The 27860-nt window shown below is 41.3% G+C and overlaps 1 protein-coding gene across 2 annotated transcripts; it reads right to left on the bottom strand.

The window, feature by feature from the left end:
• Nucleotides 1–185: 185 nt before the first annotated feature.
• Nucleotides 186–24508, bottom strand: ankrd27 (ankyrin repeat domain 27 (VPS9 domain)). 2 transcript variants are annotated; one of them, XM_044124050.1, is made up of 28 exons: nt 24209–24508; nt 21472–21594; nt 20508–20618; nt 19087–19395; nt 18864–18923; nt 18419–18472; nt 18259–18324; nt 17326–17402; nt 16652–16773; nt 15752–15830; nt 14437–14569; nt 14244–14336; nt 10752–10873; nt 10025–10107; nt 9834–9949; nt 9645–9737; nt 8292–8489; nt 7792–7845; nt 6875–6994; nt 6649–6693; nt 6450–6563; nt 6172–6366; nt 3966–4085; nt 3704–3877; nt 2878–2971; nt 2707–2785; nt 2536–2599; nt 186–1067 (listed from the first exon to the last, which is right to left on the bottom strand). In XM_044124050.1, the coding sequence occupies exons 2-28, from the start codon at nt 21571–21573 to the stop codon at nt 888–890; spliced, it is 3057 nt and encodes a 1018-aa protein (XP_043979985.1). In that variant the 5' UTR covers nt 21574–21594; nt 24209–24508; the 3' UTR covers nt 186–887. The 2 variants fall into 2 exon arrangements, with proteins under 2 accessions (XP_043979985.1, XP_043979984.1); XM_044124049.1 differs by having other exon boundaries at nt 186–1070; nt 24209–24507.
• Between the last annotated feature and the right edge of the window lie 3352 nt (nt 24509–27860).

Below are 27860 nucleotides of genomic sequence, written 5' to 3'. Positions count from 1 at the left end.
TATTTTAGAAGAATCAAGTGGCTAAAACTGGGATAGGAGCCGGAGTAGCACAATCCCCAGATATTAACAAACAATTGAATAAATGATATGCAAACCTTTGAGCATTTTCCTAACCATTCAACTTCATGATCTATGAAAACACCAAACCCAGAAGAGAAAAGTACAGGAGGGGGAAGAGCTGAGACTAATGTGACAGATGGATTTAATTTAGTAACATGGTGTAAGAATGATCCATCAGCATCATCCTGGATTATTTCATGATATTAAAGTTAAATCAGTAAAAGAAACCGGAGATATTGTGTTTTCACCACAATTTCACCAGAATTCCACACACAACATTACATCAAGCTGCAGAAAGTCAAGTGGGAGAGAATCGTAGGATGGATTCCAGCATTTGACTTGAAATGTTCCTTTTGTCAAATTGGGAAGCTTTCCCATGTTGATGATGTAAATTCAGACAGAGTCAGAATGGAAACAGAAGGAATCAGTGGAGCTTTGTGGGCAGAACTAGCTTCTCCGTATAGCAACCTGTGAAATCTAGTAAAATATTGCATATGTGTAAAAAGGCCCAACAGTGCATCCACGAAACAATCAGCCAGAGAAAGTGACCTAAATCTAAAAGCCGGGGCAAATGAAACCAGATCACACGCTGTGACCCGAAACACATTGTGCGTTAAACTGGTAGAGTGCTGTGAGAAATCCCCTTTCCCTCCAGATTTGTGCTGAAGAATTGTGGTGTCAGGAACCCTGCAGAGACCGGCCGGGGTTCTGCTGCGCAGTGAGCTTGTGGTGACACAGTTAGAGGAGGGGGTAATGATTGTGCTGTCCCATCGCCTGGCTGCACCGCCCCACCAGCTGCTGTCACAACACCGACTTGCAACAAGTGGTCAGTCAGTTTCAGAGTGGGCTGGGGACTGAGCTGGCTCTGGGACCAGTACCCCACCGTCCAGGGTGTGACAACGGACCAGGGGCCGCTCCTTTAGACGAGGTGAAAAGTCAAGGCTTCCTAAGTGGCTGTTGACCTCCAGGGTCTCCCCTCGCCTCAGCCTCCTCCGCTCTGGGTTCACCTGCTGGACAAACACACACTTTCTGTCAGAGCAGCAGACCGGGTTGGCCCTGTTGTCACTCAGATTATCTGATATAGATAAACAGATAATACATACAAACTGTACTTGATTGGTAAATAGGTCAATAAAAGCCTACATATTTCTAGGTTTGTTACTTTTGATCAATATTGTCCAGGTTTAAGAGCCCAGCAGCAGAGACAAGAAGATGATGTTTTAATCTGGATCAACTCTTTTGAATTGGCTTAGAGCTTTAATTTAATTCCTCAATCTACTTAAAGGGGCGGTATTATGAGTTTTTCAGGCACATTGTGCCATTTTACAGCAAAAACAAGAAACAGCGTTATTTTCAGTTATGAATATGATGTATATAGTAAACCCTCACTATAAAACACTTCACCTTTAACGCCCTCACAGATTTTTTTTAGTGCAGTTTTTTTTATTTTATTAAATTTTTTTCCACAGTGTAAGAACTCGCATTATGTTCTGCATCCTGATTGACTTCCCTCGACTCCGTCCACAACAGAATGTATTATTAAGTTATTTGTAAGAAAAACATTTCTATTTTTGTTTCTTAAACAATTGCTTGGGCCTGAAAACAAATTGTGTTCTATAGTTCTGTATAATAACTGTAAAAAATAAAGCTGTTTTTTACAGCTTTATTTTTTAACTGTAAAAAATAAAGCTGACTACTTTGCGGTTTTTGCCTACTGAGGTTTTTATTTTTGGAACGTAACTCCTGCGATAAACAAGGGTTCACTGTACATCAAATATGACTTAAAAGAAATTTGAAATTGGGCCTCTGTCTCTTTAAGAAGCTACAGCTGTTTCTGACAGTCGGCATTCAGCACATCGTCACAACGCTGTTACTCTATTGACCCTTTTATGCAGTAGATTGTTTAATGAGCTCAGCAGATGTGCGCTTCCACCTGGTGTTTGCTAACTGCTGCTGCTAGTCTGAAGGAGCTGAGTGGAGGAGTAGTGCTCTGTGAGGAAGAAGGTTGGCTGGAGACTGCGGCTCCACGGAGCAACTGTATGTAAAAGGCAGAGATCTGTTAGCCTGACTGGTTGCCATGGAAATAAAAGGATTCTCAAACATCTCTGAAGGAATCAAAGTAACCCTACAGGTTTGTTTTTGATGAGGCAAAAACATAACATGATATAAAGCTAAAAGAAAAAGATGATTTCACATAATACTGCCCCTTTAGTAAATTATGCCGTCTTGCATAAATACAAACACAAAGGTTTGTATTTATGTATTTTGTACTTGTAATGGGACTTGATTAACAATTTTAATAAAGTTAATTGCAGAATCTCTAATTAATGAACTTAATTCATTCAAAACTATATATTGACAAACATTTTTCTTCAATCCTCAGGTTGCTGTGAAAGTCATTCAGCTTTCCAGTGTTTCCTGATCCTGATCTCTCATGATCAGTCAGTCTTCGTTACAGAAGGAAGTAGGATGTACCTGGTTAAGAAATGGTGGACTCCTGGGGGGAGAACCAGATGAACCTTTTCTCATGTGCTGCATCCTAAAGCAAAAAAAAAAAAAAAAACATACAAAAGTATTAATGATAAAGTGTATCCTTGTTGATCTTATTAAACTGTTTCTGAATGTGAAGGATGTGTTGGGATCCACCTGCTGGCAGACTGAGCCAGTTTGTGTCTCCGGCCGTTGGAGTTATCCTGCAGCTTCAGGCGCTGCACCAATGAATGAGCTGCAACACAGGAGGAGCAGGCCACAGCTGCAGCAGTGTGCTAACACATCTGAACAGTTAAACAGTTGCAGTGGTCAGCAGGTTAATATTACCCAGAGCCCCTTTGGGCACAGATAGGAGTTTGATTGGTTCATCCTCTGGTGAAAGTCCTGATGCCTTCTGCAGAGCTCGTAACGTTTCAGTGTTCTGTTGAAGGAGGAAACGGGAAAGCAGAATTGAATGTGGCAAGTAACAGGAAACTCATGGCACTTTGGAGAAATGTGAACAATTTATGGGCCACAAACACACACAAAGGTTTGGACTTCTACTGGTACTGGGACTTGATTAGAAGTCTCAATAGGGTTCATTGTAGATTCTGTAATTAATAAATTATATATATATATATATATATATATATATATATACTTTACTTTCTACTTTAGAAATGTGACTGAGGTCACTGATGTTAGCATTGGGGATGTGTGTGCTGCTGCTACATGTTTAGCATTGAGATGCTACTTTAGGCTGGAACAGCTTCACTGACAGGCTAACTCCTTTTAGCACAACATGAACAGAACAAGAGTCTTTCCCAGCGTCCGATCTGATTGCTTTTTGAAGCGAAACTTAACCTTTGGAACTGATCTCAGTAATACAGACTCTTTGGCACATTTGAAATCCAAACTCAAAACTCATCTGTTTCAAGAAGCCTCCTTTGTATTGCAATTGCAGCGTCTTTTTAAAAATCTTATTTCGTACTTGATTCTACTGTGTATTTCAATATTACGTCTTCTTATGTTCAACTATGTGAGGTAACCTTGAGTGTTGAAAAAGGCACACAAGATACAAATAAAATGTATTATGTGATCCTAAAGTCAGCGTGGCTCTGATCTTCTGTCTTGGGCTCATGTTTATCTGTGTGTTGTGTGTGTGAGGAACAACCTTGCCACCAAACTCATAAGCGCAGTCCAGCGGCGTCCTCTGCCTCCTGTTTCTGAGGCTGGGCGAGGCCCCAGACCTAAGCAGCAGCTCCACCACCGCCTGGTGCCCCCCCCGCACCGCCTCATGCAGAGCCGTGTTGCCTTGCAGATTTGCTACGTTCACCAAAGCGTTACTCTGCACGCAAATTTATTTTTATTTTTACGATAGAATATTAGTGAATACTCGTCAGCCAGAAAGCCTCTCCATTAGTTTGAGCGTGTACCTGCAGCAGAATGTTGACGGTTTCCAGGTTACCACAGAGACACGCATGGATCAGAGGGGTGTTTCCATAGTGATCCTTCTTGTTCAGCTTGGCATTGCACTCCAGCAGAAACCTCACAACCTGACAGTAACAAACACAAATTTGGGGATCATGAAATAGTGTGTATATTTTCCTCTGGACATCCTAATCAGAGAGGAATTGAATGAAAACACTGGAATATCAGAGACTTTAGTTTTTATACTGCAAAACACAGAAATATGGCAAAATAGAAATATGTCAGAAATATGTTTAATTGGCCTTTATTGAGAGATTTCAGACAGGAAAGTGGATAATGAGAGGGCAAAGGGCATCAGGCTGGGAATCAAACCTGTGACAAAGTGGGTTGTGCTTTAAGCCTCCACCACAACACCACCTCCATGGCAGGGTTTGTCTGTTTCATGGAGCTCCTGCACTGTGACGAGAGTTATTTCCATCCAGTGCAGCATTCATTTTTCACCAAGATCTGCCACTGTCCAAAGCATTCTGAAGAACAGATCAAAGACTTCCAATGGGGTTAAAGTTCAGACTCTCCTGTACCCACTGTCACAATGTCGGCCCAGTGATCCCTGGCATTGTCATCTTGGAATATTGTCATGCCATAAAATTATCTGGTCATTGAGCATTCAGGTAATCAGTCGTTATCATAACGTTGCTGAACTTTGACCTGACCAGCTGATCTTAGTGCTAGGTTAGGGTAGCCCTAACCCTTCATGACACCAGACATGAAGGGTCCATCAGGGAACAGGGAACACCAACCTGTACATCAGATCACCACCGTCCATTTAATCATTTAAATCCAGCTGGAGACTTTTCTTCTGGCCAGAGAGTTTGTATAATGTCAACACCACATAGACCATCATCAAATAGATGCTCCCCTGCATTCAGGAAAACATTTTCATCACCAGTTGGATCCTCACTGGGCAGGCAGGGTTAAACCCAAAGTCTTACTATAAATCTTTAAATTACAGTCTGTATATGGAGGTTCACTTCCAGTCAACATGTATAATTTATGGCATGTGCAGCATTAGGAAATGATCAAAAATACATCTTAAGCATACTTATTCATAAACAGATTGTCAACACTTAAACTAAACTTTCTATTCCACAGATGGTGCATGTGCAATAAAACAGTGCATCTTGTCATTACAATCATTTTTCTACCAAGATGAGACCAGAGCTAAGGAACACAATAATTGTAGTTCGTATCTACAAACAAAAAATGACAACAACAATAATAAAGTTAGTCTGTAAAACTTCATAACACAAACAAACAATATGCATATCTTAAGCCATGATAATTTTAGCATTTTACAGAGAACTCCAACATATCCATCCATCCATCCATTTTCTGTTCACCCTTGACCCCTAATGGGGTCAGGAGGGTTGCTGGTGTCTATCTCCAGCTAACGTTCCGGGTGAGAGGCGGGGTCACCCTGGACAGGTCGCCAGTCTGTCGCAGGGCAACACAGAGACATAAAGGACACACAACCAGTCACACACACACTCACACCTAGGGAGAATTTAGAGAGACCAATTAACCTGACAGTCATGTTTTTGGACTGTGGGAGGAAACCGGAGAACCCGGACAGAACCCACGCATGCACAGGGAGAACATGCAAAAAGAACATGCAGAAAGACCCCGGGCCGGGAATCGAACCCAGGACCTTCTTGCTGCAAGGCAACAGCTCTACCAACTGCGCCACTGTGCAGCCAAGTCCAACATAATCCACATTATTTTATGTTTGTACTGAAAACTATTTCAACTCTGAGAATATTTTTTTTAAGATCAATAGACTTTTCCAAGCTACAGAAGTGCAAGTTTATTTATTTATATTTAATTTTATTTATTGAGAGTAATGTTTTTGTTCATGGCAATCTCGTAAAACATGTCAAAAGTTATTAATGTTTAATTTGTTATTTTAATTGTATTGAAATTGATATTAAGATGCAGATATTAACTACAATGTGAAGTTGAAACTGTATCATGATAATTCTGACAATCAAGATACAGAAAAAAATTCATTTTTTCCCCACTTATTGCTCCATTTTAAACTTGGTAAACTGAAAGGCACCTCTGTCTCTCAGCTGACTTCTACTTAATGATCTGCTGTTTATGGGGCCCATCCCCTGCTGAAGCATCGTCCCCAGCTGTCCCGGGCCTTCCTACCTGAACATGGCTGTTTTGGCTGGCTAGGTGAAGCGGGGTGGCGCTCTGGATGGTGCGGGCGTTGACGTTCGCCCCGTGGCGGATCAGCAGCGCCGCCAGGGACGAGTGGCCGTGCAGGGCGGCCACATGGAGAGGCGTGAAGCCGTCTGCATTGCAGCTGTTGACGCCCAGCGCTCCAGCCAGATGCAGAGGCAGCTGCAGGGCACCAGAGACGCCATTAAACACAACTGTCTGTCTTCTGACTGGAGAAAGTTTTCTTCAGACAAACCCTGTCGAACCTTCTGAGCAGGACCACAGTTTGGACACTGACAGAGTGGATGACAGAGGTGTGACTCAGACTCCAGCTCTCCTTCATCCTCCTCTTCGTCTGTCCACTCCAACAGGTAGCGCATCTGAAACCCACACACACACAATGGCTCACAAACGGCCCTTTACTGAAAAGAGCTCAGATCGGCTCTCTTCCTTTAAACAACTCACCATCTCCACATCACCATCAGCAACGGCTCTCAGCAACTTCTCCACCTGGAAAACAAGCACGCAGCAGCAGATAGCACGGCTGGATGTCAGGTTCCTACTGCAGCGTCTCTCTGCTCAGCAGCATTAAGGCATAAAACTGTTGGGATCTCAGGTTCTGCTTCAGGTGTTCAGATTTGGGTTTGGCAGACTCTGCTCTGTGTGTGTGGTAGTGTGTGTTTTTGTTCACCTCTCGGTGTCGAACACGCTCAGCCTCAGGCTTGGCTTCAGAGCTCAGAGAAGACGTGCTGGAGACAGAGGAGCGGCGGCTGCTGCTGCAGTCTGAGGCCAGAGGGGAGCAACCTGCAGACTGAGGGCAAGGAACCAAAAACGTCCAACAAGATGTTCGAATGAAAACTCAGCAACTGTGAACAAACCTGTTTGCACACAAAGGTTCTGCTTTGTGTTCAATCAAAAACGCAGATTTTTGTGGTGCAACTTATAGGAACGTCTACAAGGAAATTTGGGACATTTTTTCCTCTTAATGCCCCGCCATTATTTACATATAGACACAATAGTTGAGGAAAAATTAAAAGCAGACAGGCTCGATATAACTTGACATCAAGTAAGGATGAGGCAGCAGTGTGAGAAAGTGTAAGAAATACTGCCACCTGCAGGTGGGAGTGAGCAGGTTTTAACAGAGTAACAGAGTTTAGTGACAATATCATTCAGATAAAAAGTTCCTCTGGTTCAAAATAAATAACTGGATGATTACAACAAGACTCCTTGAGGCCTGATTTCTTTGTGTGAAGCTGATTTGGATAAATGGATTTACACTGAAAAAGGTTTTGGATCAGCTGAATTTGTTTTTCTATGTTCAGTTTTCTGCAAAAATAATGCTTTGTCTGCTTTACTAGAGAAATTATGGAGCTGAGAAATGTGGATTTCTTGAAGAATTTCTGTGTTTGTTAATACTAAGACTGTAACTAAACACTCAGTCTAACTGTAGGTCACTCATTACTGCCATCAATCAGTTTTCCATTTAAAGGTCTGACTGGTATCAGTTGAACAAGCAAAGCTTGTTTCTCCTCAGTAATAACCTTTCTATCTGCTGTAACATTTAGACGCCGTTTAGAACAGGAAGACATAGAAGTAGTGGAGACTCACATCATTTCTGCTGTGCTGATGGTTGTTCTGCGTCAACTTCAACAGCATGAGGATCTGCGGGGAAAGGAAATGATATGGACTAAACAGCTGGGCAACAAGCCGAAATCTGCTTACATTATCCCAGTTAATGAACAAATAGCTTCAACTCATCAATTTTGTCCTCTCCCAATAACACTTTTCACATCTGAATCCAAATCATTAAGCTCTATGATAAATTAATTGTAGAAGAGGGTTTATTACAAAATTGGTTAGATCCTCTAATCCTCAAATGATTAGGGGAACATTCGAAATAGTTCCCCTAATCATTGGGAGGTACTAATTTAAACAGTTTGTTTGCTTTTTATTCTTATATTTTAGAGACAAAAAAAGGACATCAGATGTTGTCACCTTCACCTTTTCTAAGCTCCAGCATTTGTTCAAAACCACTGAAGTGAGACCTTCATTCTGAAGATTGTGCAACACGTTCTCCTGCAGTGAAGTCCTTTGAGTCTATGGCTCACCTTAGAGTTGAGTGCACACTGCAGTGGCGTCTCTCTGTTCTTGTTGAGGATGTGTGTGCTCGCTCCGTTCTCCAGCAGCACCTGGATGATTCCCTCGTATCCCCATCGAGCTGCTATATGCAGTGCAGTGTCACCTTTATCGTTCTGCAGGTCCAGACGGCACGTTTGGACGTCGAAGTACACCAAGGCCTTCACACACTGACGCCAGGCACAGAAAGAAACGTGGCTCTCAAAACTCTCAGCAGATTTTCAACAGGAAAAAATTAATTAAAAAAAATCTACATTCTGGTTTTCGCAGCAAGGCAGTAGAACACCAGCCTCCACAACCTTTAATCTCGTGTTGCATTTACTGCACTTCCAAAGAGAGAAGATGATGCTCTTATAAATGTTAATGTTATACTGGGGAGACTGAGGTAAATTGAGCCATTATTCACCAGATCGCTGCATCAGGGCGACCTTAGTTTGGTCGCACAGAATGTTTTGTTTAGTGGCCCTGGAAAGCAAACATCAGCATGTGGAAAGAACACTAGAACGGAATCTTTGTTGAAGAATCATAGTTTGTTTCTTGATACGTTTGGAAGTTTGGGACTCTGTGGCATCAAAGAAAAGCCTTTTAGCCTCTGCTGCTCCACTGGAGCTTGTCTTTTTCAAAAGTACGTTTTTCTTTTTTGTACCTATTCAGTGTCATTCTGTCTATTTTTGCATCCTTTGCTGCTGCTCAAACACACTTCACTGGTGGCTTTTTCAAAACTTTCAGTAATGGCTGCCCTACTTGTTTGGTGCTTCTGTACATGACACATGAGGTCCACTCTGAACATATAAATGCAGAACATGTAGCCTCCAGCTAAAATATATGCACTATATGTTTGGGGAGGTGGAGCCGGTAGCACACACGTTGGGCCACAAACTGTATGTAGCTCTCCTAACTAGTTCAGAATCAGATACAACTTTTATGCTCGTCTACATCACTGGGAAATGATTAAATGTGCTGCTAAGTCTTGCACAAATTTTTCCCAGGACTTCTCAGATATTGTAAACATCAGAATTATATTATTTTGGATCACATGTGGTATCCAATTCACCATTAATACTAGAAGACTAGAACACATCAACCTCTGAACTGAATGTGATGTTTCTTTAAAGTTTAAAGTTTTTTTCCAACTTGATACAGGTTGGAAAAACTGAACAGCTGATGAAACTGTCCTGGAAAGAATATGATGTTGCCAAAACTCCTTGTACACAATCTGAGAATACATTAGTGTCAGGTATTTTCTTTTTGTTCTGTGTGCGCTGTGATTTAAAAAATAAATACTTGGATTTGTTAACAGGGTAAAAGGTCAGCGGTTGACATACGTCCTCATGTCCATACATGCAGGCCAGGTGCAGCGGTGTGTTTCCGTTGTTGTCCTGGGCCTCTGTGTTGGCCTTGTAGTGCAAAAGCAGCAGCTGGAAGAGAGATGGACAGCAGACCAGAGGGGTGAGTCTTGGCCTCAACAGATCAAAGCAGTGCATTTGTGCATATTCCTGTGTGTTTACACTCACTGAGACGCCCTGGTATCCTCGCTGGCAGGCCATGTGCAGTGGTGTGAGGGCGTGGTAGTCTGTGGCGTTAACTGGAGCTCCTTTATGCACCAGCAAGTCGATCAACTGGGCCTGACCTGCAGTATCAAAAACATTAAGCCTTGTTTTGCTTGTTCAGTGCTTGAACCGTCTTTATTTCAGCAGCAGCTCACCACACATCGCAGCGGCGTGCAGTGGAGTGTGTCCTCTGTCATCTCTGGAGAACGGTGTGATGATGGAGAGATCGTTCAAGCGCCTGAAACAAAAAGTTACCTTGTTGGTATGTTTAAACAGCTGCGCTGCCTGCCCTATCTGAGGCTCTCACTTCACTGAGAACCATGACAGGATAACAAATGTAGACTCAGATCATTTTAATGCTGCTGATGTTTAGTCCTGGCCTAACTCAGAAAGTGAGAGGATGTAGATATGAAGCCAATAGGAACAGCTGTGACAACAGTTAAACACTGTCTGGATGAGGCCATCAGGGCACTGAATGAAGAACAAGATGTCCTTTGTGGACAACCTGGAAAATGTAGATGGCTGGTTACATGTGTGTTGGTTCCTTCAGAAACGCATGTGATGCTTTAGGCAACATTTTGCCAGTAAACCTTTGGTTGGACCATCTGCAGGGACATCACACATCATGTACACTAACAAACAGGATTTCTGTTTGTTTCAAAGTACCAAAGGTTCAGGAATGATTTGAGGCGTTCACTTTGAACCCACTGACGGACCAAATCTCCACTCAGTCATACGTCTATGTATGCACAGACATGTCATATTATTCCTGATTGGTGTGATGCAGAAATGATTTAGTCTTGTCATCACAGATGTGGTAAACGATGTGGGATGCCTGCTTTTCTAATCTAGGGGTGTGAATACGCTACGACACACACTGACCCTGACAGATGGCCGTCACAGAGGTCACAGGAACAAAGAGGATGACACATCCTGACATCTTCATCAGCTTCACCGTCACTCAGCAGACGTTCCACTTCGGCTTCATTTCCATTAGCTATGTGCTACAAAATACAGGCAGAAAACAAGATTGAACTGAGCTACTGGCCCAACAGACAGCAGGACGTGCACAGATTAAAAATATCAGAAGAGATACTTTTATAAAGAGAACAGCTCTGGAGGAATACCAACAACACCACAATGACACGAATGTTCAGATTAAATTCTGAGACTTTGTGACATTACACTTCATCACTTCTTCGGAAGAATCTCTTTACAATGCAACTACATTTAAAGTTTAGTTATGTAGATAAAACATCACACAGTTAAAGATAAAATGGTTCTTCCCACTGGCAGATTTGGATATTAAACTACTTTCACTCAACCAAAAACTTTGTTTCTGAAAGAAAAGGAGGCAGTTGCATCTCAGAAGACAACAAGAAAAAATCAAAAAGAGTGCCAGTTTGGTAAAAATTACATATATATATTTTATTTACAATGTGGCATTTCAAATAGGTTCTTTATCTTTTTTAATAATTAGAGAGAGCACCTTCATCGACATTACAGTACTCAAAAGAAACATCAAAGGACACATTTAGAACATAAACCTGACAGAGGCAGTAGGAATAACTTTGGGCTTAACTATAAATGTCAGAGGTCACAGATCAGTGAGCTCAGAAAACAAGCCAGGTGCATAGACAGGACAACATTATTATCTTGTAACGGACTGTTGGTGTCGTTTCTGTTCTCCAATCAGGACAGAAGTGAAAGCAATTCCCTTCCTGTTTTCCTGTCAATGTGTCACAAGCTTCGATCTGAATGTTTCCAATCACATCCTACTTATTTAAAACGAAAGTTACATATGTAGCTGCGGTTCCATGAATCCTGGCTGACCGCCAGAAGGCGGTGCTGAAAGCACTGAATGTTCCCTTTGCACATGCGCCGTTCTATCAACAGAGTCACACCTGTGACATATCGGATGATCAATCAGAGGCTATATAGCATGACGTCATCCGAGGCTCTGTTCCTACAGGATCTTCTCGCAAAACGCAAGGATTCTGAGTGACAGAGAATCTCTGGCGGTCATCCGGGATTCATAGAACCGTAGTTACATACATAACTTTCGTTCTATTTCATCCCTACTGACCGCCAGAGGGCGGTGCTGAAAAAACTGAATGACTAATACCAGCGTGTCACAAGGAATCCTGAGCACAAACCTCACTGAGAAGGCCCAGAAGACCCTTGTAAAAGAACCTTGTCCAGAGGATGGGAGGAGGTCACATTCACATTGTACAATCTAGTGAACGTGGTCAGAGAAGCCCATGATGCAGCAGCACGTATAGCGACCAGTGGAACTCCTCTCAAGGTTCACCAGGAAATGGAAACGCTCCTGGTAGAGTGTGCAGTCACGCGAACTGGCTGGGGGCGGCGCTCTGCAGCGTAGGCGTAGCAGATGACATCCACAGTCCAATGGGAGGGACGCTGTTTGAACAGAGGACAACCTAATCTAGGCCCCCATAACACAAGAACAGCTGGTCTAAGCATCTTATAGCAGTAGTGGCTGCAATATATGCCTCCAGTGTCCTCACTGGGCACAGTAACTCAGAACTATCACCAGCTTCCCCTGACGTAGGATGAAAACGTGCCAATCTCAATGGTTGGTTACAATGAGAAGAAAACACTTTAGGAACAAACGCTGGGTTTGGCCACAAGGTAACACCAGAGCCATCTGAACTCCATCTGCGACATGATGGGCTGACAGAAAGAGCATGTAGCTCACAGACCCTCTTAGCTGAGAAAATAGCCAACAAAAAAGCAGTCTTACATGACAACCATTTGAGGTCCGCCTGAACCAAAGGCTCAAATGGAGGGTGGCACAGAGCACTGAGGAGCAAGGACAGGTCCCAATCTGATGCTCACGGAACCATTGGCAGGTGTAGACTAAGAGCACCACGCAAAAAAAAGAGAAACCCGATTATGGCTCCCCACTATACAGCCATCAGTGTCAGCATGACTAGATGATATAGCCGCTAAATATGCCTTAAGCGTTGAAGGAGAGCGGCCCTTAACAAGAAGAGACTGAAGAAACTCCAAATAGTGGATGCGCACAGGTGACTGGATCATCATTACAGGCAGAACACCACTGGGAAAACAGACGCCATCTGTTTTCATATTGCTGACGAGTGGAGAATGTCCTGGCACACACAATAGTGTGCTTGACCGGACCTGAATACCCAGTCAGCTGCTGTTCAAGCCTCCCACCCTACCCAATTAATTAAACACGGAGGGGCAACACGTAGCCCAACCCAGAACTCCGAACAGGAGGCTTGCTAAAGTTGGGAGAATGGGCGAAAACGCTGCCATCAATTACAGAAAAACAGCGGACCAACGACAGGCAGACGCGGTCCGCTACGTCCAATAAAGAATGAAAATCAAATCAAGATTGGGAGAAGGGGCGAAAACGCCTCAGTCACCAATTAAAGCAGCAAAGAGTCAGGTGAGCACAACACAAAACTGCGATCAAAAGATCGGCTGAAATTGGGAGAGGGGGCGAGACGCTACCGACATCAATTAAAGCGAAACGTCAAATCTTAGAAAGGCTAACACCGTTAGCTAAGCTCCAACATGTGTACACAGTGGTTATAAGCTGCGAATTGGAAGGAGGCGTGAACGCTGTCATCTCCAACAAACAATACCTTGAACGAAGATCCGTCGCAGCCCTAGGAGGGCGGTACACCGCTACTCCGGCACAACTGGCAGTCGGGCGTCCAACGACGGTGAAAAGATCCAGAAATCCAAAAGGCCGAAGCCATACAAAGTGAACCCCACGCTAGAAGAAAATAGAAACCGAGCCGCGGATGACGTCATGCTATATAGCCTTTGATTGATCGTCCGATATGTCACAGGTGTGAATGTTGATATTATTACTCGAACGGCGCATGCGCGAAGGAACTTTCAGTGCTTTCAGCACCGCCCTCTGGCGGTCAGTAGGGATGAAACAGAACTATTTAAATCAAACTTATAAAACCTTTATGTAGCATTCACAGTGTCAATAATAAAAAGTTACTGAGTGGTTTGAATTGTTTACATGTTTGTACTTTTTTTATGCAGAGATCATCTAAAAAATTGTCTTAATTCAGGTGTACATTTGTTTTCTGTAACTTTTTTTTGTGGGCTAGAGGCCTATATTCATTATTAGCTTGATGTTAATTAGAAGGTTGTGTTAAACAGTTGACTGTGCAAAAGCTGCATTACTAAAACCAGAGGCTGATGAGACCTTGAGTTTAGCTCAAGTCCAGTAAGTCTCTAGAAAAAAACATCTGTGTTGAGTTGACGATCAGGCTGCGTCCACATTAACAGTGGCTACAGGTTTCTGTGGCCCTGCAGAAAGGACAGGTGGGTTCAGGGAAGCAGCAGCGGACTGTTCCAGCTCACCTCAAACAGGCGGTGGACGGGAGCGGCCATGTTCTGAGTCAGCAGACTCATCCTTTCCTTGAATAGAGCTTTGTCTTTAAGCTCACCCGTGACCTGAGAGCAAGAGACAAAAACAGAAATTATAATAATTGCAACCCTCTCAGAACCGTCACATCTGGTGAGATCCAACATGCCGTTCCAGAGTGTGTCTCACAGAGCACGTGTTCTGCAGCTTCCCCAGGTTGATGTACTCCACTGCTGCCTCGAACGTACTCAGGCAGTAGCTGAGCTCATCTTTGTTGGAGTTACTGAAGCAGAAGTTCCTCATGTAGCTAAGGTTGGCCATCCTGAAAACACACAGCAGTTTAACAATCAGCCTGCAGAGCTACAAAACACATCATCTGTATGACATGCAAGTTTAAATGATGCTCAAATATGGGGAATTTCATAATCTTTACAAATATAATAAATGAAGTTACTATCTTCACCTACAGTAGGACTCCAGAGAAGAGGAACTGAAAGCCCAACTTAAACCCGACATTAACTTCAAACCTACACGTTTGACAGGCTCCATTTAAGAGCCACGATTATGTGTTTTCCAGCCACATAATGTCATTTTATAGTACAATCAAGTAACTAGGTTATTTTCAGTTGTAAAAATGTGATATATATCAAATGTAACTTAAAAAAAATTTGATGTCATAATTTAGCACCTTGAAATTGGGCTTCTGTCTCTTTAAGGAACTCATGCTCTTTTTAATTATGCACCTCCAGGAAGTCACCGAAACATCAGGGTTATTAACCTTTAACCAGGTTTTCACCATTGTGGCATTGAGAAGTAGCTCCCATAATGAGCTCAGCTGATGTGCAGTTTGATCAGCAAACAGCTAAATGGTGGGAGTGAGGTGTGAGGGGTTCTCTGTAATGTAGAAGCTTGGAAACTACAGCTCTGAGGACGAGCTTTGTCCCTGAATGCATCGCTGGATACCCTCCAAATGTTCTGCACAGCCGAATGGTTGCCATGGAGATTAAAGCATTGCTCATACATGCAAGAAAGAATCGAGAATCCAGGCATGTTTGAGGGAATATTACTGTAACATAATGTAAAGCTCAGAGAAGTCAACTTTACATAATGATGCCCCTTTAAAGTGACGGAGTTAGACAACCACTTGAAGAAATATATCTGGATAACTGCATCCGGACGGCCAGTTTCCAAGGAAACCACGATTTCCTGTGGACCTAAACACTGCAAAACTTGTTATTTAGATTATTTATAATCTGTCTAATCTGAATTGAATCTGTTTCATTAAGAAACTTGCTTTAGAAAATAAATCAAAGTCTTCTTTGGTATGTCTGAGAATTTTCTCTTTTTTTCTAGAAATCTGAGAGGCTTAAAAGTTAACAAACATGTATGTTTTTCAGAAGGAGTTAACCTGTAGGGCCTTTCCTACCTGTCTGGGTCATTTCAGTTAGTTTTCTTTTTTTAAAATACAGGGAAAACATTCCCAGTGGATCCTCTCCATGCTCACCAGTTGGGGATTTCAGTCTTGACCAAAAGGTAAAGGACAACAGAGAGGAGATCATCTGCACTCACGGCTTCGATACTCACTGGAGGGAAAAAAGCAACACAATTCAACTTTCTTCTCTAAAGAAAAAAAAAAATCCAATGATTTTATCCATTCAGACTGCTTTTAAATCGCTGCACTCCTGACACCAACAGCTCTTCTCCCAGTGTCCAAAGCAAATGCCTAAATTGGCCTTTTGACAAACACAAATTAGGAATGATCATGCCATTCTGAACACAAACAGTCGTGCTGCTGTGAGTCAAAGCAAACCGAACAAACAGATCGGCAGCTGACACAGCGGGCACTGTGCTGCCTGCTGATCTGATTACAGGGAGGTCAGGCTGCTGCTGAGAAAGGTTCCAGACTAATTCACTCAGACTGCACACACAGCTTCTTTCAAGGGTCAATTTTTCTTCATTAGATCTTTAATAAAAGTAGTTTCCTTACACTAATAACCTTTGGTAAGCCAAAGCTCATAAATATGATTCGTTTAAACTACCATGTTTGAAATCAGGTTCCCCTCCCCCCGCCACGTTTAGATTCAATGGATGAATAAAATAATTCATCTTAGTTAGACTTTTATTTTGGACAAAATGTTCTATTTTACCACTGGGACTGCACACTTTGCATCACCTCCCATACTGAGTGAACTTTAGACTGATTTAGGATTACAAATGCTGTGATGTGATTATGTTCTTACATGTAACCTTTTAAATATTACATCTTTTACCCTGCTATTCTAAAACTGGCAGAATTGGATCCAATACCTTATGAGACTGGATTAGTACCATGTTTCCTCTAAAGTAAGTCCATACATGGACACATAAGCATCTCCAGTAGAAATCTAAACGCCGTCATGCTCACCTGTACGTCTGGGTGTATGGGTGGCAGTGAGGATGACTCTGCGCAGACACGACACTTTGAGGAGGGGGGACGTCTGCTGGTTGAGCTGACTCAGCTCTCTCTTTGCCCGAGACAAGTTCATACTGGAGGAAAACAGGGCAGCAGCAGAGAACATGGAGAATCTCAGACACACAGTTGCTTCACTGTGTGAACTGAGCACTTCATGTCCGCATGTTCATTATATATATATATATATATATATATATATATATATATATATATATATATATATATATATATATATATATATATATATATATATATATATATATATATATATTTATTTATTTTTTCTTGCATTATTTATTCCAAATATGTACATAGATAACAAAAATCTCACAATCTGAATTGAAATTTAAGGAAGCACAATGAGTGTGGAACACTAGCTGTCCATTAGCTCGCGTATTTAAAAAGGAGCAGAAGAATAGCTTACTGTCCTCACCACTTTGTTCTGACTTGTGATGCAGAATTTAAACTAAAACTTTAAGTTCATCTGTAGTTTACCAAAACGGTTCTGCAGCTCTGATCAGAATCCGTTTGCCTTGCCAACATATGGATCTCAGTCTTGACATGTTTCTTAACTGTGTCATCATGTGAATACAGTGTCACACCGGCGGCTGAGCGGCTAGCCGAACCTGAACTCTGGTTTCACTCCCAGGTCCTTCAGCTGCAGGTCCTGAAGGCTCCTGGTGATTTTGTTAAAAGAAGCATCCTGTGGAAGAGCAGAGAGTCAGAAGAGCCTTCAGAGAACCGACACAATCCCATCATTATGAAAAACCTACAGCTGCAAAAACAAAATACTGTGACTCTCAGTAATTTCAGTGAGCAGAATTGTCTGTCTTTGCAAAAGATTGGGTACATAGAATGTCTTGTTGCAAAGATAGCCTTGGGCAATGGTAAAAGCTGCATGTAGTAGCTGTAATAGTGAATTCAGCCTTAATCCCACAGATTTCCCCTTCATCTTAACCAAAACTCTAGATTTGAAACATCTATGCTCAGGGTCTGGATTTTGGTTGTTTCTGGGATGCAGGGGGAGCAGGAAGTGGAAAAATATTTAGAAAATGAAAGTTAAAACGATTTTTCACAGGCACACTTATAAGTTAGGGTGGAGCCGGTACTTGAAAATATAAATTTTTCCTTAATTATCATATTTTTTAGCATAGAAAACCATTAATATGAAGATAATATATTTGCAATAAAGAGTATTTTGTCATCAAATTAATTTAGTTTTCCACACCCTGTTATTTTTGCTATTTTTTGGCAATATTCTCAATTTATCTTTTTTAGTAAGCAACATTGGTTTCTAACTGAAAATAGAAAAATACTAAAACACAGAAATGAATATAATTATCAGAATAAATATTTTTAAATAGCTGCATAAACAAAGAGATTTCCATTCTAAAAGCCGGAGGGAAACGATGTTCCAGTAAGCTGAAGAAAATCCATCATTTGAGAGACAGCTTCCAACAGGAAATTTTGTTTTGGTATTTTCAAATGTGTGTTTTATATTTAGGGAAAACAAACCAGGAAGAAATAATAAGAAATGTCGCTGAGTGGGATTTATTTACCTGACAAGCTTCAAGAGTCCCCACAAGGTTAAAGATTAAATCATGGATACCATGATGGATATATATCTGAAAAAAAAGAGGAAGTTAGCATTGTTGTGGCAGACACGTGCACATCTGCGTTTGGAAAACTGATCTGAAAAGTCAAACTTGGTGAGGTTACCCCGACAGCTTGTTTGAGAAGAGTCATCTGAAGCTCCTGTTTTGCCAGGAGTTTCTATGAAACACAAGGACAGAAAAGTAAACGACTTGCTGCAACTCTTTGTCTTAACACAACAATCTGCTGAGGATGAGGATCCTGTGCTGTGACTATAAAACCAGACAGAACATGGATGGTCTGAGCCAGGTCAGGGTTAGGAGGTTCGGTCCTGGAGACCAGAGCAGTCCCTCTTTTTCATGTGATAAATTGTGAGAGTTCAACTTGTTTTGAGCAGGAGCCATCATACCAGCGTCCTGGAGCGAGTGCTGCACCACTGGCAATGCTTGGTCATCTGAGAGTTTAAAGGAGGACTCATCACCCTCTGACCTCCTCCTGCTCTTGTCCACTGGCTTCAGAACCTCAGTAAATGTTCAGCCTATCACACAGACAGCTTCTGGTCTCTACTCACCAGACGAGAGTCTCTCAGCAGGCACTGAAGAGATTTAGTGTAAAGTCCATTTACAGAGTCCTGGTGGGACAGTAAAACACAGAGGGAACACTTAGAACCTCTTTCAATGACGGATGTCCTCTGCTGTAAAGCAGAATAGGGGACACTAAGAGAATAGTGAATTGGAAGTCCAAAGAACAAGAATAAATCCTTCACATGTTTAGGCAAACAGACTGTCCCTTACAATGTGGTATCGGAGGCCTTTCCTCTCCTGCTCTCTGAAAGCCTGACAGAAGCTGTGGATGAACCTGTCCAGCTTGTGGGAGTGATGACCCAGGAACTCCCCGACATCCTCCAGGCTCCTCAGACAGTAAGCCGGTGGTGGACTGACCTCCGCCGGACTCAGCTCCACCTCCAGCGGTCTGGAGATGCACAGGATGCTGTAGCTCTGCTCCTGATCGTTGTAGAAGGTTTCCTCAAACAGAATGGGCACCGCAGACGGAGCTGGGAAGCCGAGGCCCAGCACCACCTGCCTGTCCTGGATTTTGACATCCTGTGAGCAAAGCCGTATTATGCATTACAAAAAGCTTTTCAAAATTCACAGTGTTAACCAAGGGAGAGCAGCATCTAGGCTGGTTTACAATTACACAGTCTAAAGGGATTTTTTTTTTCCTTTGATAAAGTAACCTTTTAAAACAGGGGAGTGTAACTTTAGTAAGAAAAATAATGCTTTTTAGATATTTGTTAAAACTGTCACCGTGTCGTGACTGTAAAGGATGAGACAGATAATCTGTGAGAAAATGGAGCTCCCTTTGCCATCACCCAGTACTCCCAGTTTTAACTGCAGAAACACACTGCAGTCAGAAGCAACCAATCAGAGCCAGGAGGAGGGACTTAATGCTGTAAATCATGTTTGTGTATGCGCTGACGCCACCAATGACATTGGGTAAAATGTTTTCCTCTAAGAGCGAGTTGTTTCTCTGCAATTAGCACATTGAGCAGCGCATTCATGAGAATGACTGACAGCGCTGAGACCCTCCCCCTGGCCTGGCTCTGATTGGTTGTTTTTGACCAGGAATGGCACATTTCTTCAGATGGTAACAGTAGCACTGGGAGGAGATGGAAGAGCTTGATTTTTTTCAGATGATCTGTTTTGTACCATACTGTCACAACATGCTGACAGATTTAACAAATATACAAAAAGCAGAATTTAAAAAAGGGGGAAGTGCATTTCTGAATCTGAAGATAATCACAAATATTCAACAATCTTTTGGATGTTTAGCAAATAGAAATAGTGTTGGTAATCATCCTTAACCTAAAAGGTAACAGGTTAGTAAGATTTCATATCAGCTAGAGTGGAAACAATGCTTATATATTTTTTTTTTTATGCAGTGTATGCAAACATCTGGCTTTACAATCCCTGACAGTAAAAATTATTTAAACCCTCTATAAAATACTTGGATTTTATACACAAGTGATTTGGTTTTTACAAGTGTTAAGAACAACAGATTCCATATAGAGATTACCAGAACAGACATGAAGCTAAAATAAAAAAAATCTTGTGATTTTAGATTTTGTAAAATTTTCAAATCTAAAGGGAGTATCCTGGTTTTCCCAGAGGCTGCAGGCATTAGGTTTGATAGACTAATATAGAAAAGGACAAACCTTTCCATTCACAGTCTTGTATCCTTCCTCCACAGGCTGCAGGATGTAGCTGTCGAAGTGAGAGTCTGAGTAGCTGCTCACACTCAAACTTCCACAACACGGAACCAGAACCTGCAGGTTTTCAACGAGGGGAGACGGAGAAAAGGTTCTGCTATCAGGCCGAGCTCCCCGCATGCATTCCAGTTACCATGACTAACAGCAGTGCTATCAAACTGAAGATGAAGATGCCCAAAATGATATGAATGAGCAGAAATGGAATAATTGTATTTTGTGTGATTACAGTAGTAGGAACTTCATGAATGGGTTGCTAACCAATCACAATCAAAACCAGTCAATTCGAACCACATTACCCACAATTCATGTGATATATTTATACTCTGTACTTCAGTAGACGCCTTACCAAATACTTTTTTTTTTACAAGTATTTTGTTCAATTACTTGTACAAATTACTGGTAAAAGTTTCCATTTTCTTGAGTATAAATATGTTGACGTATCGCTACTCTTACTTTCGTTCAATTTTCTGCCACTCTGCTCTTCTCTGATTCTCAGTTATCAAGAGAGGAGTTGTTACTTGTACAAGAAGCATTTGGCTGAGCTTATTTATTTTTTTAAACTTAGAAAAGTATTTTTTGCTCTACAAAATCCTGTTATTGGACCTCAGTCAATGTAGGTGAATGGTAGTACAGGCAAATGGAGCTATATGAGAAATTAGCCGTCGTACTTTTAATGAATAAAAAGATCTCAGATGTGAATTCTTTGTATTTTTGTTCATTGTATCATTTTCCTGAAATAGTTTTAAAAAAAGAGAATCATTTCTGTAACTCCTGTCCCAACCTTCAGTTCTCAACATCCATGATCAATGTGCAGAGGAAGTGATTGCTGTAAACTCGTCAACTTGATGCAAATATGAACAAGTTGTAAACAGAAGGAACTTTTAGAGAAAGACGAGCACGTAGGACTCACGATGCCATGGAAGTCTGCCACGCGGCTGCAGAGGTCAGGTCTCTGCTTCTCCAAGGCCAAGTAAAAAGGATTCTTCAGGATGTTCTCATCATACAGAGCCATATGGAGCTGAAGGTCTGGGTCCTGCACAGGAAATCAACAGTACACATCAATGTCACTGAAAAAAAAACAACTAACTTTACAGTTTACAGCATCTGTAGGGACAAGAGCTCGGCAGGACAAAGTTTACGTTTTGGTTTGCTAGTGAGATAAAAACTGCTATTCGTCATCTGATGCTGCAGACATCAGTTAAAAGGCTCAGGCTCAGAAAAATCATGTGACTGTTTCAAAGAGTTTACAGCATCAAATAAGAAAATGTTCAGTTCACAAAAAAAAAACACATTTAAATAAATTACATATGTGATGCCTGAGAAAATGAAAACTTGAAATCTGGTTTCCACAATGCCTCAAACTAAAATACTATTTTTGTTTTGCAGTGGTAGAGGATGAACCGTTTTTCTTTGCACACTGTCGTGACCAAGATGTTTTCCATATTTTTTCCAATCAGTGAAGTTTCCTTTCTTCCAGAGCTACAGGCCTGGATCTCCGCTGCAGATGAGGAACATCTGGCCAACCGGACAATGAAGGGTGAAGCACAGCATCACCGTCTACCACGACTGTTTGAAGAATCTTGAATCATTTGAGTCACAACAATCCCTTTAGGATCAATAAAAGTATTTCTGAATTTTCAAAGGAATTCAACCCTGGAAACCTTTTTGGTGTAAAGCAACAATACTGAACGTTACATCACTTCATCACCAGCTCTTTATTTACTACCATTCACTACCCTGCGGAAACCCGACATTAAGCAAATTTATTTTTGATACGTCAACCTGAGCAATTATACAGTTAATGGAAACGCAGCTATTAAGTGTTGTAGGATTGGAGAGTTTCCCTTAATGGGTTCATTAACCTGAAACCTTCAGGACTGTTGTCACAAATCTCTGCAAGGTACTTCCACTGCTGCATGGCTTTACTTACTGCTCTCAGCAGGGTGTTCACAAGGATTATTACAGAATTAAAAATGAGAAAACAGCACACAACTGTCAAAAAGATAAAGAAGAAAAGGATTGCAGTTAACACAGCTGTCTTATCAATGTTAGTCAAACACTGTGGTGTTGCAGACAGGTCAATTGAGCGTTTCTTCAGCCTTCACATACAGACGTCATTTCAGGAATGTGCATACCCTACATCAGGATATGATAGACCAGCTGAGTTTAATGTCTTCAAGTATCAAAGCAGGTCACTGTCAACACTAATAAACTCTACAAAGACGTAGACTACAACACGCTGAAACGGCGCGACAGCATTTGACCGAGAAACTCAGCCGATGTATGGATAAAAAATAAATAAAAATAGAAAAAAAAACTGGTTCTGTTCAAAAAAAAACTAAAAGTGTTTCAGCAAAAACATCCTCATGTAGACGCAAAGAGCTGGAGGATCCAAAGCAGCAGGAAGCAGTGGGACACCATGTTGGGTCCCAGAGAGGCTCTGAGTGGTTCCTCAGGCCCCACTGTCTGCATGTAAAACATACGTCTCTATTCCAGTAGACGTGTCAAATACCTGCACGGCTGTTTCTCTATGCCATCCAGTGCTGCACACGCCTGTTAATCACACATTCATTTAAGTCAGTTGTGTGACAGCAAGGAAACAAGACTTACATCAACTTTCACCTGTCCGCCCATCTATCCATCCCCAAGATGGCTGACAGGTTGTTTCCTGTGATAATAGTTGAAAGTGAATATCATTCCTCAGGTTGGTCAACTTTTCGTTCTAGTTTGTCGTTCAAATTAATTTTTCCCTGTTTGTCTCTTTCTCTGAAGCTGACCTCACTGCAAACACCACATCAATATTTTACAGCCAAATCTCGACACCAAAGATCTCCGGATTGACAGGCAAAAATGTTAACATGCTGACCATAAAACACAAACGGCCTTTTAAAGGATCCTTCCAGAGATCAGATGACTGACTGAATGGTCTCCACACCCAGTTCATCTGAGTCTCAGCGGCAATAAAACAGCAACAGCTCACTTCATCACTCTGCTCCCAGATCAGCTTCATCCTCACTCAGCTCCAGGACACGCCGGCTAACTGGGAGCCACCACAGACAGTCTCCCCATCTGATCAGCCCCCCCGTCAGGCGGCTGAGTGAGGACGAAGCAGAGGACTGAGTCACATGACCGCCGAGGTTCTCGTGACCTCATGGACTCCTAGCAAACAGCGACGAGTGCTGCGCAGGAATGTCCATCCCCTCGGGCTCCACACCAAGCTCATTACACACTTTGAATTAAAGCGGCTCTCTTGGCCGGAGCCTGGCTGTTGATACAGCAGCAGAACTAAAGCGGCGATTATGGGTAATCAACAATGTGCTCTGTTGACATCACAGCTGATAAGATAAGCAGTCGTGGTTCTAAAGAGATGTGAAAACTATTTGCCTCATACAGATTCTCTTGTCACACTTAAATCGATTTATCGATTTTTTTCGAGATCGATTTATTCGTTTCTGTAAAGCAGCTCAAGTAAATAAAGACGTTTTCGAATGATGATTTCATTTAATACAGCCTGGGCCTACATGGAAAAGTTATTGCTTCTCCTCTTAAATCTTGAATTAGCTTCCCAAACACGCTAGCATAAAAAACTAGCTATCCCATTGTGAAGGGTCCGCCAGTAAAGAGGATTTCGCCCTGAGTGTGTTTACCTGTAGTGATGAAGTCCCTCAGGTTAGCAACACGTCGGCATGTTGGAGCCAAAGCCCCACAGCAGCCTCCCAAGAGCCGCGGACACCGGGATGCTAAACAGCTGTCTAGCTCAGACTGGCTCCTCTTCCCCGGAACGGAACCAAAACCGAGCACATAAGGCTGGCAGAGCCTTTTGGGTTTACAGTGTGTTCAATACGTTTAAGGTAATCTAGCAGACTCACGATCCCACAGGCCATAAAAATAACGCACACGGTCAAGAGAATAGCAGTAATCAGCAGCGCTTCCCTTTTATTTTAACTGGTGTGTGTTCATACCTAATTTACAAAGGTTTACAGTGACCTCTACTGGTCACCCGATGCAATCAGTCAGTGGAATCTATATTTTTCATAACAGTCCCGGTGAATAATCAGAATTGCTTAGATTACCCCCACTACACTCTATAGTCACTGCATTCAAATGGAAATAGAGTTTATTACCTCATCCCAAGTTTGAATATTGCATTAAGAAAAAACAGAACATCTTTCTGGATTGATGTTTGTTTAGCAACACTTAACACCTGTTCTTCCAGTTACCTCATCCGGGGGGTATATATATATATATATATATATATATATATATATATATATATATATATATATATATATATATAAATTTATTGTAAATTTATTTAAGGCACATGTGATTTTTGACTGTGTTTTCTGTGTGCTTTGGTGGCCACACAGAAAAATGTTCACTGTTGTGTCTGCAAATCTAAATATGTTCTGGTGTTGAGACTAAGTGATCTTTTGCAATAATAATCTTTAAAAACGAACAAAAAAATTAAAATAAAAACAGGTGCAGATCAATTTCTTGTTTTATGAGATATAGAACAGAAAGTGCATTTACTAATAATTCAAACAACATCCAACAAACAATGGAAAACTGTAGCATCTAAACAAAAGTTTAAAAAAAAAGTACATCAAGTCCTTCAACTGATACATTCTTTTCAGAGCCATCAACAGATACAGAATATTAACAAAATAAGTCAATACAACTTCATTTTAAGGACTGATCAATAAAGCCGTACATGTTCTACTTACAGGACATAGTGACAGTTTTAACAAATATGCAAAAAACATTTTTTAGATTAAAGTTACTAGCTGCAGCTTTAACATAAACTCCTGGTACATAGGCACTTAGGTCCACAATTATTCATAACCCTGGCAGAATTTTCTCTTAAGGCTGCCTTATGGAACTGTTATCGAAAATATATTTTTATACATTTGTTAAAACTGTCTATTAAGCTCTTCTGCATTTTCCCAGTACTAGCTGCAGAAATTAGGAATGCACTGATAAATCCTTTCCAGCATTGGGAGACTGGAGATCAGCTGATACCTACATGTGAAGCCAATCTTATCCACCGATCTTATCGACCTCGACAAAGGTCTAAAAATCAACCACTGTCCTCTGTTGCTCTGCCATGGTCATGCCTGCGTGTTTGCACTAATCAATAACTGAGTTGGCAATCCCACTGTTGCCAACTCAGCAACTTTATTATATTTAGCAACATTTCTAACAAAAAAAAAAAAGAAAAAAAAGAAAAACTAACTTTCTGCCAAAATCGGAATCGGCAGGTCAGGTTTTTTTAAAGATCGGTAATCAGAGATCAGCCAAAAAATAAAAAAAATAAATAAAAAATCTGTGCACCCTTAGCAGAAATACAATGCTCTGTCAAAAACGGTGTCAATCATGCTTGTGTACACGCTGCTTACTCCCCTTGCTCTCTGCTGTGCTACAGCTTCTTCCCCTTAAGACAGCCTGTCACAAATGCTCAGGCTAGTTAGCATGGTCACCAATGACAGGAGGTAAACAGTTTTCCTGTAACAGTAAGTTGTTTCTCCACCATTAGCACATTGAGCAGCACATACACAAGTGTAATTTATAGCGCTATGACCATCCTCCTGGCTCTGATTGGCTGTTATTGACTGGGAGCAGCACATTTCTGCAGATTGCAATAGTAGCACTGGGAGGAGGTGGAGAAGCTTGATTCTGTTCACAGATTATCTGTCTCATACCATTCTGTCAGGACATAGTGACAATTTTAATATGTGAAAAAAATAAATAAATAAAATAAACATTTTTTAGAGTAACCTACTGCAGCTTTAACCACCAACTTTTTTCTGATTGGAAAATGTCAGGTATCTTCCAAAAACTAGGACCATACATACAACATATATATAGTTTTCATTTTTATCCAAAAACAAAAATGTACATGCAAAGAATTACTTACTAAAGTCAATGGAAAATGAACTGCAGCAACCAAATCTTTCCTGTAACACCTCATGCACTTTTTGCCATCTCCATTACTATTTTAGACACTCTTTGTAGTTTGGAAGTCCTTTTTACATTCTGCTAATATTAAACTCCCTAAGCTCCCAGGACTGTGGATGGGCCACTTCAAACTGTTACTATTAGTCCCAGTCATAAGAAGCATGTTGATCAAACTAAAAAGATGACTTTAAATATAAATTTGAAGAACTGTGTAAATAATTTTAACGCAAGAGTAATACAGCACCACAACAACAAAGTAACAGTAATATACCAGTTGCCACAAGGCAGCTGAGGAGGTATGCTTGTCTTACTTGCAGGTTTAAATAAAGCTTTATAGTGCCTCACATTTACTTAGTAAAGCTGCAAACAAAACAGACCGTTGTTCCTCTAAGAGCTCTCCCATGGTTGTGAACAGAAGTCAAGAAGGCAACCAACAACGTGTACTTATATACATGCCATAAAAAAGTAACAACACTAGTGGTTATCACAAATTATAACTTGTGTAGGTTATACTTCATACTTACAAACCCGAGGCAATGACACAAACACCCGGCAAATACTCTGAGGATATCAGTAAAGTTTTTCCTTGTCCGTTTCTGTTTGGCATAAAGTAAAACAGAGAGAATGCTGAAAGTCAATGACTTGATGTACTGGGTTGGGTTTCCTTACAGTAGACAATTACCAGTTGGTACTGTATTATTAATTCAATTTGTAAATTTCAATAACATTGACTTTGAACGTGGATCTTAACCGGTTGGATTATTTTAAAGTGAATTTGAACCAAATTAGATTCTATGAAGCCGGATATGATTAGAGGCCATTTTTTTTGTAAAATACCTTGAGGCAGCATTTGTTGCAAAAAGGTGTTAATTACATCAACAGAAGTGACTGAACATTAGTGCTGCATATTTTGCTTAGGACTGTACCAATCTTGGCAAATCTCAAGCTGGCACCAGGGGGCTAATTTTAATTCCCAATTTTATGGTGCCCTTATATGTTTAGAAAAGGATCTTAACAAAATTGTGAATAAACACAGAAAGTAATAAGTGGCTAGATAAAGTGATTCATGTGCCAAATATAGCATCCAAATAGATTATTTTTAATATTTAATTATACAGTTTATTTTCTTACTTTTTGATAATAAGCCTCACACTGTACTAGCTTGACACTCAGGAAGAGCGCAGCAGATGTCACAGTCAGACAGCAGGAAAGTGGTAGGGGAGTACTGTCAGTTTCCAAAACCATGGATCTCAGTGAGATCAGCGTGACACCAGTGGGACCACGCACAGGGTAAAAAGTTCACACAGAGTCTACTCCACCCCTCTTAGGACTGCAGGTGGG

This window comes from Gambusia affinis, linkage group LG08 (genome assembly GCF_019740435.1).
Source record: "Gambusia affinis linkage group LG08, SWU_Gaff_1.0, whole genome shotgun sequence".
NCBI lineage: Eukaryota > Metazoa > Chordata > Actinopteri > Cyprinodontiformes > Poeciliidae > Gambusia > Gambusia affinis.
This window is presented reverse-complemented; position numbering and strand designations above follow the sequence as displayed.

Coding starts and splice junctions, on each gene's coding strand:
- ankrd27 (XM_044124049.1), bottom strand. CDS start 21,573: ATGGCTCTGTATGATGAGAACATCCTGAAGAATCCTTTTTACTTGGCC. Junction 20,619..21,471: donor TGGCAGACTTCCATGGCATC/GTGAGTCCTACG, acceptor GAAAACCTGCAG/GTTCTGGTTCCGTGTTGTGG. Junction 2,600..2,706: donor CTGGCTCAGTCTGCCAGCAG/GTGGATCCCAAC, acceptor TTTTTGCTTTAG/GATGCAGCACATGAGAAAAG.